Below are 21192 nucleotides of genomic sequence, written 5' to 3'. Positions count from 1 at the left end.
TTTACAGTAGTCTCATTTGTACATTTCAGTAGCATTCTTAATGCATAGAAGGTATTACTAAATTATGAGTTCATGGATTCAGTATGTTTCTTCCATTTGATGTTATTTTGAAACCACATAGTGAAGAATTAAAGTCTCTTTTCTGAATGAGAAAAGGTTACAGAAAAAGTTTTCTTACTGCTGATTATTAGTTTGTTGATACAAGCTGAGCTACTAAGTTGATTTGTAGCAGTATTTATTGAATACTGTACTTCATCCCAGCTTTTACTCTTGATTATTACTGTTATGTCATCTGCAAACAGTATAATTTTATGTGCCTCTATGTTCAGATCCAGATCACTTATGTTTGTACGAAAGATTAGATGTCCCAATACAATAGTGGACAGTCTAGATTACTGAATCTTCTCCAGACAGATGTTCCATCATTAGTTCAGATTCCTTATCTGTGAATCTCATACAAAGCTGTCTGCAATTTCTCAGTAAATAAGTGAACCACTCATTAGTGACTCCTCTTATACCATAATTTTCCAGTTTCATGTATCGAATAATGTGATCTACCATGTCGAATGACTTAGTCAAATCCAAAAATTTTCCCATTGCATGCTGTTTCTCAGCCATTACTTTTAAGAGATAATTTAAACATTTAAGCAGTCTGGTCAATTTTTGGCTTCTAAATTCATGTTCTGAGCTGTTTAATGAAATATTCTTACCTGAAAAGAAAATTAATCTGTTATAGATAATTTTTCAATTATTTTTAATAGACTGGATATTACTGAAAGGGTACAGTAATGATTAACTTCACTCCTATCATTTGTTATGTATATGGTTATGACGTAACAGTTTTTAGTACATGTGGAACAGTTCCAGACTGGAGAGAGCAGTCACATGGCTGAATCTGTGGTTCAACAATGTTTGGACAACATTTTTTTATCAACATGCACGGTATTACATCTACTGCTGCTCAGTATTTCTCAATTAGTTTATAGCTACTGTAACTTGATCAGTTGCAACACTTCTAATGAAAATAGATTTGTCACAGAGTCTCAAATTGTCTTTTAAAAGCTGAGAATTTGCACTGATATTCATTGTGTGATATTATTGCCCAAAATACTCATTAGCATACTAGCACTCATAAATTATAATGGGTAAATTGCAATTACAGTTAATCCTCCTATGACATCTATCTTAATGACTGCCCATTAGAGGAGGGGTCAGCATGACGGATTGCCGTCCTATGGGCCTGGATTCGATTCCTGGCTGGGTTGGGGATTTTCTCCACTCAGGGACTGGGTGTTGTGCTGTATTCATCACCATTTCATCCCCATCTGGGGCACAGGTCACCCAATGTGGCATTGAATGTAATGAGACCTGCACCAAGGCGGCCACACCTGCCCCGCAAGGGGCCTCCTGGCCAATGACCCAATTCTGCATATAACCTTTGCATGCTCAGGTAGTATTTTGAGTTTACAGAGCCTATAAAATAATAAAATATGTGAACTACAGAAATGTGTTTTGGAGAGCCTAATACTGTGGATAATAAAAGCAGACACACAATGTTGCAAGCATTACTAATAAAACCACATTAATCTCTTTGTCTACAGAATAATCAAAAGCTCTTACCCAGGATTCAGTTTTTAGAATATTACCTGTGGAATGATGTGAGCAGCTGCAGATGCTGCAGGTTCCGCACTCATAAACAGACGATAACTCGGGTGTGACCCTACAGCATAAAACTCCAATTTCTTCTCCAGTGCTGGCAACCACTTTTTCACTAAGTGGATATTCTGCACAGAGTTAAAATTGCAATCAAAATATAATAGTACACTAGAAATGTTTAATAATCATTAAATTTGTTGTATTTACAGGAAACACAAATGATTTACCCCAGATAGGAATGGAGTCCGCACTTCGTCATACCCAAAAACAAATGGTATATGGTGGGGTCCACCCATTACCTCTGAATATATTACTATACTCTCACAAATGGAGAAGTCCTACAGGTTATCACAAAAAGAAGATATGCAACACAGGGAACAGACTATATCTGTATCTGTACTTCACAACCACACAACAGTACATAAAGAATTGCATAGCAAAAGCAAAATTTGATATCATGGAGGGCAAAAATACTATAACAGCAAGTAATTATAATTCTTTCATGTTTAAAATGGTTGATGGAAAATCTTTAACAGTGGCTGTAGTGACAGTGAAAGCCATGTGCAGAATAAGTTGTGCCATACAGTGTTTTTTTCCCAGTTTGATTTAGTACTAATAAGTGAAATTACTCAGACTACCCATTTAATTTTCAGCATTCTCCTGTAGCACTAAGCTTTAAAAATTTCTGTACTTTTCTTGTCTGTTCTGTTGATTCTTTTCATCCATGTTACACTTCAAATAAATACTTTCTTTAAAGATTTCGTAAGAAATAAAGTTTGCATATTTCAATTTTTCAGAAAATTTTTCTTAATATTGCCAGCTACATTTTATATACTGATTGCTTCTGCTGTTGTCACTTATTTGCTGCTCAAATAGCAAAGCTTATCTACTACTTTTGGTGTCTCTTTTTCTAAACTAATTCCCTCAGTATCACCTGGCTTAACTTGATACTACTCCATTATGTTCATCTTAATAATCTCATTTAAAAACACTACCCATTCTGACAAACTGATCTTTCAAATCTTTTACTTTCTCTAACATAATTAGAATTGCACTGGCAAACCTTGAAACTTTTATTTCTTCTCCCTGATCTTTATTTTATTCCATTTTCAAATTTCTTCTTAGTTTCTTTCACTGATGCCAGATGTACAGATTAAGTAACATCAGCTACAAACCTCTCTCTCTACCTTCTCAATTATTGCCTCTTGTTCATGTCTTCTGTCTCTTAGACTGTTAGTCTGTTTTATGACAAACCTTTCACTCACTGTATTCCATCCCTGATAACTCCAGGAGTCCAAAAAAGTGCATTCCAGTCAACATTGCCAAAAGTTTTTCTTAATATACAAATGCTATAAATGTGGGTTTGTCTTTCTTGAGTATATCTTCTAAAATATGTCAGTGGATCCATATTATTACCAGTGTTTCTACATTTTTCCTGAACCTAACCTGATTTTCCCTTTACCAGACTCTCCATTCTCTGTAGATAACTATGTTAGCATTCTGAAAACATGATTTATTAAAGTGATTAATTTTATTTATTTATCATATGGTGTATAATAAGAATTTCTAAATAATAAAGATACCTTAAACTGATAGTTTAATAATATATCTGTCAGTGCTTGCCTTATTTAGTCATGGGATCATTACATTCTCCTTTAAGTCAGAAATCATCTGAACTGATTCACATATCCTGCATATTGGGTGGCATATTTTTTTTATCCTTGCTGGTTCTCCCAAGAGCTTAGGAATTTTGGAGAATTGTCAGATATTCTAGTGCCTTGTTTCATCTTAGATATTTCACTGACTTGTCAAACTCTTCATGCATATAAATATAATAGAGGGAAACATTCCACGTGGGAAAAATATATCTAAAAATAAAGATGCTGTAACTTACCAAACAAAAGTGTTGGTATGTTGATAGGAGACAATAAAAAACACACACACAAATTTCGAGCTTTCGCAACCCAAGGTTGCTTCATCAGGAAAGAGGGAAGGAGAGGGAAAGACAAAAGGATGTGGGTTATAAGGGAGAGGGTAAGGAGTCATTCCAATCCCGGGAGTGGAAAGACTTACCTTAGGGGGAAAAAAGGACAGGTATACACTCGCACACACACATATCCATCCACACATATACAGACACAGGCAGACATATGTAAATGCAAAGAAGTTGGGTAGAGATGTCAGTCAAGGTGGAAGTACAGAGGCAAAGATGTTGTTGAATGACAGGTGAGGTACGAGGGGCGGCAACTTGAAATTAGTGGAGGTTGAGGCCTGGTGGGTAAGGGGAGAGATGCAGAAGTGAAGGCAGCAGAAGAACAAAAATGTATAGGGACAATGTCCAACAAAAATCTGTGAATTTGATTCTTGATAGGAGAAAATATAAAAATAAGGCAAAAATTGATATATCAATTTGCTTGTTTCATTTGCCTAATTTTCATATTTTCTCCTATCAAGAATCAAATTCAGGGATACTTTGTTGTTCTTCTGCTGCCTTCACTTATTTAACTCTCAAAGCTATCCTCCTGTATTATATTCTTGTCCCTTATTTCAGTTAGTCATTGCTTCATGCTCCCTCTCAGTAATCACTAACACAACTTTACATAAAATGTATAGCAGTAATGAATCTTAAGCATGGTTCAAAAACCATACTTGTATGATGCACATGATCCACATGAAGGTTGTATGGTCTTACCTTTCTCCAAACTATGAACTAGCTCAGTCAATCTGTTATGAAGAGCCGGCCAAGGTGGCTGAGTGGTTCTATGAGATACAGTCTGGAACTGCGCATCCGCTACAGTCGCAGGTTCAAATCCTGCCTCAGGCATGGATGTGTGTGATGTCCTTAGGTTAGTTGGGTTTAAGTAGTTCTAAGTTCTATGGGACTGATGACCTCAGAAGTTAAGTCCCATCATGCTCAGAGCCATTTGAACCATTTCGTTATGAAGAAAGTGGAATTAGAAGCACACCACAATTATTTTTCATGTACAAAAAAACAGTAACAGCAGTTTTGGCCACATTACAGCTTGTCAACAATAACACTTGTCCCAGATCACTGGTTCTGTTTTCCTGTTGCCTGTGTTTGGACAAGAAGAGAATAGAAGCTTTCGAAATGTGGTGCTACAGAAGAATGCTGAAGATTAGATGGGTAGATCACATAACTAATGAGGAGGTATTGAATAGAATTGGGGAGAAGAGGAGTTTGTGGCACAACTTGACAAGAAGAAGGGACCAGTTGGTAGGACATGTTCTGAGACATCAAGGGATCACAAATTTAGCATTGTAGGGCAGTTTGGAGGGCAAAAATCATAGAGGGGGACCAAGAGATGAATACACTAAGCAGATTCAGAAGGACGTAGGTTGTAGTAAGTACTGGGAGATGAAGAAGCTTGCACAGGATAGAGTAGCATGGGGAGCTGCATCAAACCAGTCTCAGGACTGAAGACCACAACAACAACAGCGTGTTGTCCTAGCCGTGTTCTCACTTGGGGATATGGTGCTCACCTCCTCGTATATTCTCTGCTGCCTCTCTGTTGATAACTGGCAGTGCCTCACCTAGTGTACCCTTAAACAAACTTGATGGCTTTCTTGAAATGTTCCTATAAATACTTCCCATTAAAGTAGTAATCAATAATTTGTTTGAGGAAATTTGGCAGTAGTTACATGCATAGCACATGTGGTCTACTGTCATTGTAGGCTATTTGTTTTAGGATTTCAGTGCGTGTCATCTTTCTCTTCGAATTTCTTCTTCACAACAGATGTTTTCACCACTTTCTCAGGATCTTCTGGTGCCCCAAGTTAGCTGAACACTCGCACCATGTTCAAGAAGATCTCAGCAAAATTTCCAGAACTTTATGAAGAATGAATCTCAAGATGACCATGACACACCCCAACCTATTTGATATCCATAATCTAATATATCATTCCAATTTTGAGAGGCTATCAAATATTCTGTTATTTTCTTCTATTAACTGAGGCCCCAAATTACTCCCACATTCTCCCTTTCCATAATTATAACCTATATGATGGTGTTAGCTGCTGGTTTCATTTTAGTTCTGAGGAGAAAAATTCAATCAATACATTACTGAGAGTTACTGATTACTTTGTTACACTTTCCTATTCATAGTGATACCAATACCTGTAACATCATTCATTAACGTTGTAGCTATTACTTTATTACAACTGATTTCACTTATCCTGTTATTCAGTCTATCTATTTTCTCTACAGATTTTCCAGTGTCCGCACGACATTTACACCTCTTATATTGCATACTGCAATTCATACAGCATCAGCCTTTTTCATCCTACCCTTTACGTGACCAAAAAGGGCTTCATCAGAATTAGACAACACACACACACACACACACACACACACACGAACACACACACACACACACACACACACACTCACTCACATGCAAACACAACTTACGCACACACCACACATGACAGCATTCTCTGGCTGCCAAGAACAGACAGCAAGCAGCAGCACATGATGGGACAAGCAAACTGGGTGGTGATGGTAGGGAGGTGTCTGGGATGGGGAAGGGGCACAGATAGCAGGGTAGGGGTAAGGGACAGTAAAGTGCTCTGTGTGGGAACAAACAGGGACAAGGTGGTGAGAGGGTAGGGGAGCTAGATGCAGTTGGGAAGTCAGACTGAGCACAGGGAGGGGCAGCAGGAAAGGAGAGAACTAAAAAGACTTGTGTTTCAGGAATAGAGAGCTGTGTAGTGCTGGAATAGGAACAGGGTTGGGTAAAGGAAAATGATTAATGAAGATTGAGGCCAGGAGAACTATGGGAACATAGGATATGCAGGTGCCCACAGCAATACATTTGTTAGTAGGTGATGTCTTCAAAGGAGAAGTAATTGTGGATGAGGATATAGTTGGTCATGATGACTAAGAAGGAGCCTGTTAAGTTGGGAATGTATCGGGCATTGGAAACAGTAGTGTTGAATACTTTTGCTCACCAGACATACTGAACAGAATTAACATAGGCATCGGAACACTGACACTAGATGCTTGGAGATACAAAAAGGTTTCTGGGACTAACAATGCACAGAAATGTAGGTACATACTTATGATGAGGTGTGAGTATGTTGAAAATCTTGGAGCAGATGTATTTCACTTGCCAACAGTGCACTGTGCAGGCGAGTGGTTGGGGTATTTTCCATCTTGGCAATGTTTACACGGGATGAAATGCTGCTCCTCAAGTGAACCTACTGCCCGATCATATGCATCTGTATGTTTACCAACAGATGGCAACCTCTACCTTGAGCAAAATAATACACCATTCCATAGCTCTTGATTAGCCAGAATGGTTGGAGAAATACTCCACAGACATGAAGATGTTTATGTACACCCACTATTTTCCTTTCTTCACATCACCTGAACTCAATCTTATTAATCACATCTAGGCACAGCAGAGTGGCATTGGATGAGCTACAACCAATATCCTTGACGTATGTGTAGCATTTGACCAATTATGGTTTAAGATGGATCCCCAAGTTTTGTTGTCTCATGAGGACCATGCTACATAACAGTACTGATGTCATAAACACAAAAGTGGTGATGCACACAATTAAGTAGGTGCCACTAATTCATCTACTCATGAGAGTACACTATATATCTTGTATTTCAATACTGGGATTAAGATCAATGTGTCGCACAACAAACCACAGTAATATGGGGAGTAATAACAATGTGACTGCATGATGTTAGTAAAACTGTATTACTACCTGCAATATAACCCAGTGTCCATTTTTTGCTCCAATGTCCATAGCTTGTTCAGCAACTACCTCTTGACCCTGTCCCAGAGAGACATTGTGTAGATTCTGGGCATCAATTGTAAAACCCAGTTTGAAACCAAGTGTTTCAACATCCTGAAAGAGAAAACATAGATTGCTGTCATATGTGTATAAATGCCATTTGGTACTCTGCGTAATCAAACTGATGTCAATAAATTATAGGAGTTCAAAAGCATGTGCATGCTGCACATTAATTCTTTTTGTTTATCCCGTGCACCAGATGTGTTTCACCTTAGTTACAAGGTTACTTCAGTGAGTGTTCTGAAATATCAAATGATTTTTGTTTGCACATACAGATTATCATTTGCACTTATAGGTTATACATTTAAAACAGTTCACTGAGGTTTTTATAATAAAATGGAAAAGTACTTAGCTGGCTGCTGTGGCCGAGCAGTTCTAGGCGCTTCAGTCTGAAACCACGCTGCTGCTACGGTTGCAGGTTCGAATCCTGCCTCAGGCATGGATGTGTGTGATGTCCTTAGGTTAGTTAGGTTTAAGTAGTTCTACGTCTAGGGGACTGATGGCCTCAGATGTTAAGTCCCATAGTGCTTAGAGCCATTTGGAAAGGTACTTACAGATCAGTGTCTAATTCATTGTGATAGTAATGAATTACATGCTGATCAGTAATACTTCTCCATTTTATTATAAAAACCTGAATAAACTGTTTTATATCTATGACCTATAAGTGCAAACAATAACCTGTATGTTCAAACAAAAATCATGTAATATTTCAGGACACCCACTGTAGATGTCTTGTAATTAATGTGAAACGCATCTGAGTGCACAAGACAAATGAAAAGACTTAATGTGCAGCACGCAAAAGGTATTTTCCTTCTGAACTACTGTAATTTATATACATTGCTGCCAAAATGGACAGCACAAGAAACTTGTTAGTACTGATATCTTTCTGTTAACCCTGAATGAGTTGAAAGACTGGGTCACACAATGCTATAGGAGATACATTTTCATTTGTAGACAAAGACCTTAGCTTCAAGAATGTGTACAGCAGGAAACATAATGTGTAATTTTCTACTTTTCTTTTTCTAATTTATTAGAACAGACACACTTTTTTACTTGATACCCAACGAGTAATTAATTAATTCTAAAAGTTCTGTTTCTATACTCTTTTTTGTGAAACATGGCATCTAGATTGTTTAATGTATTTCCAATTATAACACTGCCATTAGCAGATCTGTAACTAAGATGGTAGTTACATAACAATGAGAAAAGTAGTACACACCTTACTGGTCAACAAAAGCAAAAATTCACCCACCAAAGCTTTGAATTTATGATACCTGAAATACATTTGCATACAAGTTAACATAAGGATGGCCATCCCATAAACCCTATAGTGAACAACAGCTCTTGGCCAAATTTTAAAATAAGTAGGGAGCATAATAATAAAATCAAGGCACTTACCTTCATAAGCTCTTTAGTGTTACGAAATGTTATAATTATGTGACATATGTTAACGGAATTGAAATCTTGGAAGGGGGCAATGCTGGCATTGTAAACATTTTTATGCACATACAGATTAACAGTTCTGTTCAAATAATTCAAGAGGACTTCTAGAAGTAACAGAAAATTGGTAAAGGCTAATGTGTGGAGTAAATAGACCTTTTTAACTATTATAAGGTCAACAATCATATTGTCAGTTAGAAGATGGTGTAATTAGATGAATGACGAACCTAACGAAGGTTTATTCAGCACTTGCACATACAAGAGTGTGGAGCGAACTGCCTCCAGCCAGAGCACATACAGTATATATACAGCTACAGAACATTCCAGTAGAAAGATGCCTGACATATGTGGATACTTCTAGAATGTACGCGAACCAAATATTAAAATTGTACAGTCCGGTTGAGTTCTGAACTCACAACCCTTCATGCAACTTTTTAGTATTATAACCACCACACCATGGTGCTCCTCAGCTTCTTCTGCAACATTGCTCCCTCTTTAAGCAAACAGCATCTTGGTGTTACATCCACCCAGTCTGGGAACGAGTCATGCATACTCCGACTCCTGATGACTGATGCTCGCCTTGGTGGTCATCTTCTTAGAACTTCTTTTGCCACTACGTTCTTCATTACCTTTCTGCTTGTTGCCTGTTGCTGGAGCTTCGAATTTACCCTGGGTTGCAGGATCCTTGTAGGGCTTCATGTGAACGACGTGGATCGTATCTCTGATCTTTTTTCGTCCTGGGTCGGGGTCAAAATTTTCAACTTCATAAGTAACATCAGACATGGTCTTACAACCATATAAGGTCCAAAGTAGCACCTGTGGGACCAATTTTCCAAACAGGAGTGAAGATCCAGGTCATCAGGCTGGTAGACAACAGGGCGGTGGCTCGCATCATACATTCGCCAATCATTTTCTTGACCCTGCAGCACGCGGAGTCGAGCTAACTGCTGAGCTTCCTCAGCTCTGGTTAGCACCTGGCCAATGTAGTCACCATCCACGTTATCAGGATGTAACAGAAACACAGTGTCCATCGTCACAGTTGCCTCATGCCCATGCAACAGGAAAAAGGGCGTAAATCCCGTGGTGTTTTGTTTGGCGGTGTTGTAGGCAAACGTCACAAAAGGTAACAGCTCACCCCAGATGCTCTGCTCAACATTGACGAACATTGATAGCATGTCAGCCAAGGTCTTATTAATGTGTTCAGTAAGCCCATTAGTTTGCGGATGGTAGGCAGTCGTCATGTGATGAGTAATGTTGCACTGAGGGTTTATCTCTGTCGCAAGATTCAATTGAAAAACTTTCCCTCGATCCGTAATTACTGACCTTGGGGCACCATGTTTTAATATGATGTCTTCCATGATGAATTTGGCTACTTTGAATGCTTTGGCGGTTTTAACGGCTTTTGTAATGGCATAGTGCATCAGATAATCAGTGCAAACAATAATCCATCTATTGCCAATAGCAGACGTTGGAAATCATCCGAGGAGGTCAATCCCAACATGCTGGGAAGGCGTTTGGCTGATGGAATTGGTATGAGTCGGCCAGTTGGTTTCCGAGGGACTCCCTTTCTCCTCTGGCACTTTTGACAGTGCGAAACATAGTGACAGACACTCCTAAATAAACCTGGCCAGAAAAATCTCTTGCAGATTCTATCATATGTCTTAATAAATTCTAAATGTCTGGTCTCAGGTGTGTCATGGAATTTCTGTAGAATATCTAAGCATGTGCATTTAGGAATTACTGGTGGCCATCTCTTCCCAAACGGATCACAGTTTTTCTTGAGAAGTAATCCATTAACTACCTTAAATTGTCCTTTCACAACCTCTGACCAATTTAAGGCAAGCATAATTTGAGATATCTTTGCATCCTTCTTCTGCTCAGCAGAGAGATCCTGGAGTAAAGCGAGAGAGTCACTATCTTCATCAAAGTCTTGATGGTCTTGCACAGGGTTTCTTGAGAGACAGTCGGCATCTTGGTGTTTTCTTCCACTTTTGTACACCTTGGTAATGAAGACGTAGTGCACACCTGGTGAGTTGTCCTGTTGGATCCTTAAGACCTGTCAGCCAACAAAGTGAATGATGGCCTGTTACAACTGTGAATGACCTTCCATAGAGATACTGTCGAAATTTCCACATGGTCCAGATCACAAAGAGACATTCTCTTTCTGTAGTTGAGTAGTTTCTCTCAGCTTTTGTAAGTGTCTTAGAAGCGTAGGCTGTAACCTTTTCTTTTCCTTCCGAAATTTGCACCAGAACAGCACCGATCCCACACCAACTGGCATCTGTGTGTAGTTCTGTAGGTGCTCTCTCTTCATACAGACCAAGTACAGGGTCAGTCATCAGAAATTTTCACAGCACATTGAAAGAATCTTGTTGAGCACCACCCCAGATAAATTTAGCATCAGCTTTTAACAACTCTTGGAGTGGCCTAGCTTTGATACAAAAGTCTTTGATAAAATGATGGTAATAAGAACATAATCCGAGGAAGCTTCTCACATCTCTAATACTTTTAGAAATAGGAAAGTCTGTTATAGCTCTCACCTTTTCTGGGTCTGGCTGCACACCTTTGTTTGACACAAGATGCCCAAGTATTTTGATTTCTTTTGCTCCAAACACACACTTTCTTGGATTAAGTTTCAGTCCACCTTGTTCGAGACACTTAAGAACGGCCCTCAGTCTTTTTATATGTTCATCAAATGTCTCTGAGAACACTATAATGTCATCTAACAAAAACACGTTGTCCACTTCAGGTGACGTAGAAGATTATCCATCATCCATTCAAAAGTTGCTGGTGCATTACACAAAAATATGGCATTACCTTAAACTAATACAGGCCCTCAGGGGTGATTAATGCAGTTTTCTCAAGATCAGCCTCACCTACATCGATTTGCCAGTATCCCAAGTACATGTCCATTTTTGAGAAAAAGTTAGCCCCCTTCAGATAATCTAGTGTATCATCAATTTGTGGAAGAGGGTAACTGTCCTTTTTAGTTATCTTATTAACATTCCTGTAATCAACACAAAAGCGCCAACTGCCATCCTTCTTCCTGACAAGAGCCACTGGTGATGACAATGGACTCTGCGAAGGCTGATGATGTCATTCTTCATCACTTTCTTTACCTTGTCATGAATTATTCAGCATTCCATTGCTGACATACAGTATGTTCTCTGGCTTATTGGTTGATGGTCTCCAGTGCTAATCTGGTGCTTCATCGTCGATTTGTCTAATTTGCTCTTCACCTGTAGATTGAAGCATTCAGAGAACTCTTGAAGAATGGCAGGTAGCTTCTTCTGTTGTTCCTTAGTGAGGTCTGGTAATAGTCGAGCTAGAAGATCTTGTCTCATAGTGGTAGCACTAATTCACCCACAGACTCGACATGGGAGGTTTCAATGACACTCAGCTGTTCTTCAATTAATGGCTCAGCATTTGCAACACACAAGCATCTTGGAAGGATCTGCGGTTCTTGGCAACAGTTAACTATCCACAATTCACTGAATCCATTCTTAAACGAGACGACAAAGGTTGGGATGACCAAGTTATTCTTCAGTGGTAAGGTTCTCTTACCTTCAACTACAAGATCCATGGGTTCATGCATGGAATGACACATGACAGTTACCTTTTTAGTGCTGACTGCAGGAACGATCACTTCATCCAGCACACATAGTCTTCACACACTCGGATGCACATCTTCCTGTCCACAGTATCTCATCTCATCTAGCATAATCTTCGAGTGACCACAATCTATAATTTCCTGAGAAGCTTTCAAAAAGTCCCATCCCAGAATGATGTTATGACTACACTCTTGTAAGACGATGAATTCTAAGGGCTGTGTATGGCCACTTATACCCACATGAATGGTACATCTTCCTACAGGTTTTACATATTTACCATTAGCCACCTTCTACAGAGATGTATTGCTGTCGATGAATACGGTTTTCTGCAACTGGCGACAGTACTTCTCCGAAATGACTGAATATGATGCTCCAGAGTCCACAAGAGTTTGAGCTGGTCAGCCATCCATGAGGATATCGACGTAGTTTCCTATCATTTTTGTACTGATAGATGATGGAGGATTTTTCTCTTCAGTGGCCTCGTCTCCTAGGAAGGTCGCACCCCTTAGTTTTCCAGGTTGCGGTGGGTAGGTGATCGGCTGGAGCTTCTAAACAGCAATGGAGACCTTGCTCAGCATGTTGGGGAGCGTCCTCTCTAGCGGCTAGCTTACAGCAATGGTGACCTATGTCGTCCTGCACCCACATCTTCTTGTTAATCTTTGTCGTCCTGGAGTTGGTGTCGACTAAGATCAGTCTGCTGTCTTCTGGCACGGGCGTCATCAAATATCCGCTGCCTTTCTCAACAATAGTGCAACACATGTGCTGGTCATCCGCAATGGAAACACATTGGTTGGTTATCCTGGGTCGTCCAGACGTCAGTATTCCTTGGTGCCCGAACAGGTTCCTCATGCGGCATTTAGGAACATAACTTCTCCTGGATCTAGACTTTTTCACCATTTTAAAGGGAAATGAAGGACGAGAGATTGGGTTTAATGTCTGTTCCGTTTCCTCCCTTATGACCTCTTTCAGCATCTCAGTTTTTTGCTCTCCGTGCAGTCCAAGTGCCTTCTGAACTTCCTCTCTCACTATCTGATGAAGAACACTTGTGAAATCAGTTTGCTCCTGCATCACAGCCATCGGTACGACATTTGAAAGCCATTCAAACTTCTTGCATGTAATTCTTTTTTGATGCATTGTCTCGATATACTGGCACCATTTTGTGAAGTCGTCAGTTGTCGAAACTTCCTTCAGGAGTAGGGCTTGATACATGTCCTCAGCAACACCCTTCATGAGATGTGCAACCTTGTCTTCCTCTTTCATTCTAGGATCCACTATTTTACACAGCTCCAAGACGCCTTGAATGTAGGATGCTGTAGTTTCTCTTGGATGCTGTGCCCTGCACTTTAATTTATCTTCAGCCTTGCACTTCTGGCGTTGTGTGTCATCAAATTACTTGTGCAGTTCCACCTGGAATACTTCCTCATTTGTGAACTTCCCCTTGTTGTTCTCATACCATTGCTTGGCAGTGCCCTCCAAGCAGGAAAATACGTTGACGGTGTCATCCCATTCATTTGTTAAATTTGGCTATACACTCATATAGCTTCAGCCACTTGTTTGGATCTTGGCCATTGTCACCAGAGAACCCGGAAGGATGTCTCATGTGGTGGCGCACTGTTGCTGTCATCATAACGTCCTCTTCTTCCTCTGTCTCTGGTAGATTGCGATCTGTTGAATATGGCTCGAACTCGGGTTTCTTGCCATGTATACGGCGGCTCTGTCGTGGCCTGATGGCAGCCACTATGTTGTTGACAATGTGCGCTATCAGAAGTTCCAATACCTGGTGCCTCCACCAGAATAATTTCACGTAGAAGATGATGTAATTAGATGAATGATGAACACCAACTTCACTTAATGTAGGTTTATTCAGCACTTGCACATACAAGAGCACGGAGTGAACTGCCTCTGGCCAGTACACATACCGTATATATACAGCTACAGGACATTCCAGCAGAATGATGCTTGACATTTGTGGATACTTCTAGAATGTACTTGAACCGAATATAGAAATTAAAATTATACAGTCCAGGTGAGTTCTGAACTCACGACCCTCCATGCAACAGTTTAGTATCACAACCATCACACCACACCACAGTGCTCCTCAGCTTCTCCTGCGACAATATGAATCAACAAATAGATGAATTATCAATGGGCAATGGCAAAAATTTTTATAAATGATATGGACTATAACTTTATTTGATCAAACCTGGAAACAGAAGAAAATGTTATCTACTGCAAAAGATATGTAGATGAAATTATCTTGTTACAGAGATGTAATGCTGATAAAATACAGGAAGTGGCTAGGAAGATAAGTGCTATGTGCCTTAAAATTGAGTTCATGGTGGGGACCAAAAAATAGAAAAATGTAAACTTTTTAGACCTTGTAATTCTTATCAATGATGGGAGGCACAAATATGTATGCAATGGAAATGTTGTTACAAATGGAAAGTCGTGTCATCTCAGTAGATATAAGAACAACTTATTCAAGTATACAATACACAAATCTTAAAATTACCATTTTGTGAAGATGAAATAGAGAATGAACTTCAGATAATTATGCAGAAAGTGAGGGTGAGATGGAGAAAGAATGTCAGGTAATTATGCTGATGGGTAGTGTAAACAGATATGGGAGTAGTGGGAGTATCAATAAATACGAGATTCAGCACAGAAAAATATACTTGGCTGCGGGAACAATAAAAGATATGTGACATTAACATTTTTTGATGTACGCAGCAAAAGTTTTGCCTACAGCTTTAAAAAACCAATATCAGTATAGGCTTCCAAGCCACAGGTAGCTTGCAAAATAAGTTAAATCCTGAAATTGAGAAAGAATGCAACAAATACAGCTGCTCAGGAGCATACAAAATAGAATGTAATGACTGAGATAAATCTTATATATGACAGACCAGGAGGAAATTCACAACAATATCTAGATAGCACTCCTATGGTGGGAGATGTAACACATTGGTGAAAAAAAATGCAGAAACACAGGCTGAGTGAGATAAATGTAAGCATGGATGTGTTTCAGAGAACACCAAAAGGACATGACTTAAACAAGCTGGATGACATTGAAATTTTTATCGATATATAAGATCGGGAAACAATGTTAAATGAACAACGTGATTTTAGTCTAGACTATTTTTCTCAAATTTTTTGAGACTTGCTGCTGTGATGTATGGCGTGTTCTCCCACTGTTCGCTAAGCCACATTCCACACTTATTGGATCAGCAGTGCTCCTGTTGGGAGTGTGCAACTGACCACTTGTCTGAGTGCAAGTTACTGGACTCACTGCAAGATAGGGTTAGTGTCTCAAAATGTTTTAATTAAATGAGCAAAATGTTCGATTCTTTCTATCTGTTTTACAAGTCTACACAATTTAATACATTTGTTGACCACGCCTCAATTCAACCATACTGTCCTGGTTAAAGATCTCCTCTCATTCATCCGAAACCTCTCCCACCCAACACCAATCCCTCGGAACTGCAGAGATGGGAACTTGCACTCCAACACATTCTTTCATCCCACCATCCCCCTGGACTGAACCTACGTTCACCAACCTCACTCCCATTTAATCTTCAGTCTTCTGCTCTTTCCCTTTCCTCTTTAGCCATTCATGCATATTTTCATCTTACACAGTTGTGTTTATCTTTATACTATATACGTCTTTACTTCTGTATGCATCCTCTTTGGTTCGAAGCTGGCACAGTACTTACAGTAGAATATCTTTGGCTTCCCTGTGACACCCATGCCTCCATCTTTGCTACCCTCCCTGTTTACCTTTCCCCTGTTGCTTCATAACCTGGGTTGTGAGTAACTGAATCCACTTTCCCTTCTTCCCCTTTTTTTCACCTATCTCCTCCCTGATGAAGGAACAAAGTTCTGAAAGCTAGGATATGTAAATTTTCTGTTCTGTTTTGTGTATCTATTGGCTGTACTGAGCTGAGGTAATTACTGGCCAGCCCCTCTATCTCTTTGTCAGTATTTGTTTCACATCTTTATATGAGATTTTCCATTAATCATTAATTATAAAACATGTAATTTATAATCTTAATAGAAACAGTTTCTTTTCTGTCTTTGTAGGAAATTTTTAACTTTTATTTCATGTAAATCTCTAGATAATTTGGGAAGATATATGTAAAAGTTTTAATTGTTAAACCTAAAAACGTAATATGTAACAATATTAGTAATTGTTTATAATCATATAGATAGAGGTGACTTGTATGCCGGCATATCTCAGTTGGAGTTCAGTTTGACATCAGTCATGACACAGTCTTAAGTCACTTTCATATGAAGCTTGCCACTGGATATCTAGTGTGCAAAATAAAACTCATTATGAACCCGAATTTCTGGAGCTTATTTTTACCATTGCATGATTCCTGAGTTTCCGAGGCATGCCTCGGAAACAGGACAGAATTTACTGGAACAGAAATTGGCAAAGTTACAAGGATTTCTCTTTTGGTTCGTGGAATGTCAGAAGTCTATATCGCCCAGGAAGCGCACAAATACTAATAAACGAACTAGGAAAATACAAGGTACAACTGGTAGCGCTCCAAGAAATAAGATGGCAGGGAACGGGATCAATGAAAATAGGAGACGGGACAATAATGTATGGAGACTGCGGTCAGCACCATGAATTTGGAACGGGCTTTTACATTCATAAAACAGCAATTGACACAATAAAGGAATTCAAATCAATTAATAACCGAATATCACACATTACAATTCAGGCTCAGTGGTTTGATATTACATTTATAAATGTTCATGCACCCACAGAAGATAAGGAAGATGATGTGAAAGAAGAATTTTATAGTCAACTGGAACAGACATATAATTCAATAAGTAGACATAATGTAACAATAGTGTTAGGAGACTTTAATGCCAAAGTAGGAAAAGAAGAAATCTACAAACCAACCATTGGGAATTACAGCTTACATGATGAAAGTTCAGAGAATGGTGTGCGACTCATAAACTTTGCAATGGCAAATGGTCTCACATTAAGCAGCACAAAATTCCAACATAAACGCATTCATTTAGGGACATGGATATCACCAGATGGAAAAGTAGTGAACCAGATTGACCATGTCGCCATCCAAAGACGATTTCAAAACAGTATTAAAGACGTTAGAACTTTTAGGGGAGCAGATTGTGAGACAGATCATATGTTAATCATAGCTCAAATGAAAATAAAGCTAAAAAAGAAACAAAGTACAAATAGGGTTGAAATTAAAAGGTACGATGTAGAAAATCTGGCAGAAGAAAAAATAAAAGAAAAGTTTAGGAAAGAAATGGAAATTAACCTATCGGAATCTAGACTGACACATAGTGACCAGCAAGACGTGGAAAGTAGATGGAGACACCTCAGAAACAGTATTCAAGATGTAGCTTCCAAAACTATAGGTAAAAGAAAACGAACTAACAAAATCTGGTTTAATATAAAGTGCCAAGAAAGAGTACTGGAGAGGCAAAATGCGAGGAAGGCATGGTTACAAGACATGGACAATATTACACTAAAGGAGAGATACTATAAAATCCGCAAGGAAACACAACGAACTCTAAGACAAGACAAGAGAAAACACTACAACAACATGGTAAGAGAAGCGGAGGATGATTTCAAGCATCACAGAGCAAGGCAGATGTACCAGAATATAAAAAAGTCCTTGGGAAAATTCACTAAAAGGGAATAGTTTATAAAGGACCATAATGGGAAAATACTTACAAACAAGAATGACATACAAAAAACATGGAAGACATACTTTACACAGCTGCTCAACTGCAATGATCCACAATATTACTTTACATTTGAAGAACCAGATACAGTTGATATACAAGTCACCACACCATCAGTAAATGAAATAAGACAAACAATAAAGAAATTAAAGAACAACAAGGCCTGCGGGGAAGACCAGGTATATGCTGAGCTTTTAAAAAATGGAGGACCACAATTGGAAATAGAACTACATTCCTTAATTGAAACAATTTGGGAGACAGAAAACATACCAGCCGATTGGAAAACTGCAATTATATGCCCCATCTTTAAGAAGAATGATCCCCTTGTCTGTGATAACTACAGAGGAATTGCCCTACTCGATGTCACGTATAAAATTTTGTCGATGTGTATACTACACAGACTGATTCCCATAACCGAAGAACTGATTGGGGACTACCAATGTGGTTTCCTCACTAACAGATCCACTTTGGATCACTTATTCACATTGAGACAAATAACTGAGAAGGCATGGGAATTTAATGTAGATATCCATATTCTATTTATAGACTTCAAGAAGGCCTATGATAGCATACACCGACAGACACTCTTAAACACCATGAAAGAATTTGAAATACCATTAAAATTAATCAAATTAGTTAAAATGTGTTTGGAAGAAACCATATGCAAAGTTAAGACACCTGCAGGAGAGACTGAAAATTTTAAGGTGTACACTGGACTGAGACAAGGGGATGCCATCTCACCTATTCTATTTAATATTATCTTAGAGAAGATTGATAGAGAATTCACCAAAACTAATCCACAAGGGATCCAACTGCAGGGACAGAACATTACTAGACTTGCTTATGCAGATGATGTAGCCTTAATAAGCACTTCAAAAGCTGAATTAATCAGTATGATGCAAAATTATTACAAAATAGCTGAGAAAGCTGGACTTCATGTGAATGAAGAAAAGACAGAATATCTAGTCATAAGTAAAAAACTCCAAAAGAATACACCACTGACCGTAAATGGTCTCACTTTCAAGGCAGTTGACCACTTCAAGTACTTAGGGAGTCTTTTTAGCAGAGACAATAGAGCAGAAATAGAAATAGACGCCCGTCTAGCAGCAGCTAATATAACTTTTTACAGCTGTATCAAAATTTTAAGGATGAGATCACTTAGTACTGAATTCAAAATCCGTTTTTATCAGTCAACTATTGTACCAGTAGCATTATATGGATGTGAAGCTATTACATTCAGGAAAAAAGATGAAGAAAAACTGTTGATATTTGAAAGAAAAATACTAAGAAAAATATTTGGACCAATCTTCGATGAAAATGTCATGGAGTGGAGGATAAGGAAAAATGAAGAACTACGGGAGCTGTACAAACATAGTACCATTGTGGAAATGTTAAAGAAGAGAAGACTGAACTGGGCTGGTCATGTAGCAAGGATGCCGGAGAACAGACTACCCAAAATAGCATCCACTAAGAAATTAGAAGGAAAGAGAAGAAGAGGAAGACCTCGAATTAGGTGGCTGGAGAATATCCGGGAAGATGCAGCTAGGATGGGCATCAACTCTGATTGTACAACAATTTCCCTGGATAGAAATAATTGGAAGAGGCTCGTAGAGCAGGTGTATGGTCGATAAGGCCTTAGCCACGTGTAAAGTAAGTAAAGTAAATGATTCCTGAGTGACGATGCAGTAATATCAAGCCATCCTACTGGCAGTTAAGAAGCAGCACCCCAGATTACACAAGATATGTATTATTTATCTGGTGGAGGATATCCATAATATGACGTGGTATTCTGTTTTCTTGTGTTAAGCAATGATACACATCCCAATCTTCACCACACACAAAAATCATTTTTCGCCATGTTATATTATAACACACGCATTCGCGTGCCTGCCCCCCCCCCCCCCCCCCCCCCCCATCCCCCCGCCCGCACAAATATCTACTGATTCTTATGTTACTTTGATCTTAATTAGAAGGTCTGATGATGGAAGTAGCTGAAATATGTCATCATCAATGAAAATATAGTAAGTAATCTAGACAGTATTATTCAGAAAAATTCATTATGATCACAACCTCATTTAAGGAATTTGTTGCCTTCATTAATAATGTGCTATTTCTAGCTGTAGCATCCTAATAAATTACCTTCTTGCAGAGAAGTATTTTAGAGCATACTATTCTTTGAAGGAAAACAACAGCTTTCTAAATTTTCTATCAGGGTTGTAGGGCGGTAACTGGAAAGTCTACTGGCATTCTCACAGAAGGTAGCCAACACAGTCCCCAGACTGCTCCAGAATACAAACCACCAGCTAAAACTAGGTACTTTCCCTTTACATATATATTTGAACATTACAATCTTACATTTACATAACCTAATGTTTGAGAAAGCTGCAACACAAGAAAGGAATCATCAGAAATGAAAAACATACTGCATGTGTGACCTATAGTTACAGGTATGCATGGAGAAGAAAAAAGATATCCACGCCTACAACTCTCTTGGGTGGATAACCAATTTAACCCATTCAGTAAGCCAAAGCTCTGCTGGCAGGGTTGCAAGTGGCATGAATTTTCACTGCTAAGGTTGGACTACATAGTTTACATTCTATACACTATGAAAGTTGAGGGTGTTCATGCCCAAACTTCAGTACAAGAAAGCCCATCATATTTTTGAGATGATCCATAACCTACAATTTTCTGTCATTATTACTGAAACAGTTTTTGTGAATTTTCTCAAATGAAGCTGAATTACAAGTTGTTGTCACATACTAGATACTTTTAGATGTTAGTCATAGTTTGTTTATAAAATTTACATTAATTCACCATAACAGAAATGAAAATTTACTGTATACTTGTGAATATACACTAGAAAAATGTTGATGATAGATTCACTGATTTTATACCAAACATTACTTATGTGCATGTAATGCAAATAAATGAAAAC

At 38.7% G+C, this 21192-nt stretch overlaps 1 protein-coding gene across 1 annotated transcript in view; it reads right to left on the bottom strand.

Annotated features, from left to right (window-relative positions):
- Positions 1-21192, bottom strand: part of LOC126176568 (dynein beta chain, ciliary) — a 790269-nt gene that overhangs the window by 93894 nt on the left and 675183 nt on the right. Inside the window, exons 72-73 of the mRNA XM_049923728.1 lie at positions 7393-7536; positions 1647-1784 (exon numbers count right to left, since the gene is read on the bottom strand). Coding sequence (XP_049779685.1) covers positions 1647-1784; positions 7393-7536 — 282 coding nt within the window. The remainder of the gene's footprint in view (positions 1-1646; positions 1785-7392; positions 7537-21192) is intronic.

This window comes from Schistocerca cancellata, chromosome 3 (assembly GCF_023864275.1).
Source record: "Schistocerca cancellata isolate TAMUIC-IGC-003103 chromosome 3, iqSchCanc2.1, whole genome shotgun sequence".
Lineage (NCBI taxonomy): Eukaryota > Metazoa > Arthropoda > Insecta > Orthoptera > Acrididae > Schistocerca > Schistocerca cancellata.
This window is presented reverse-complemented; position numbering and strand designations above follow the sequence as displayed.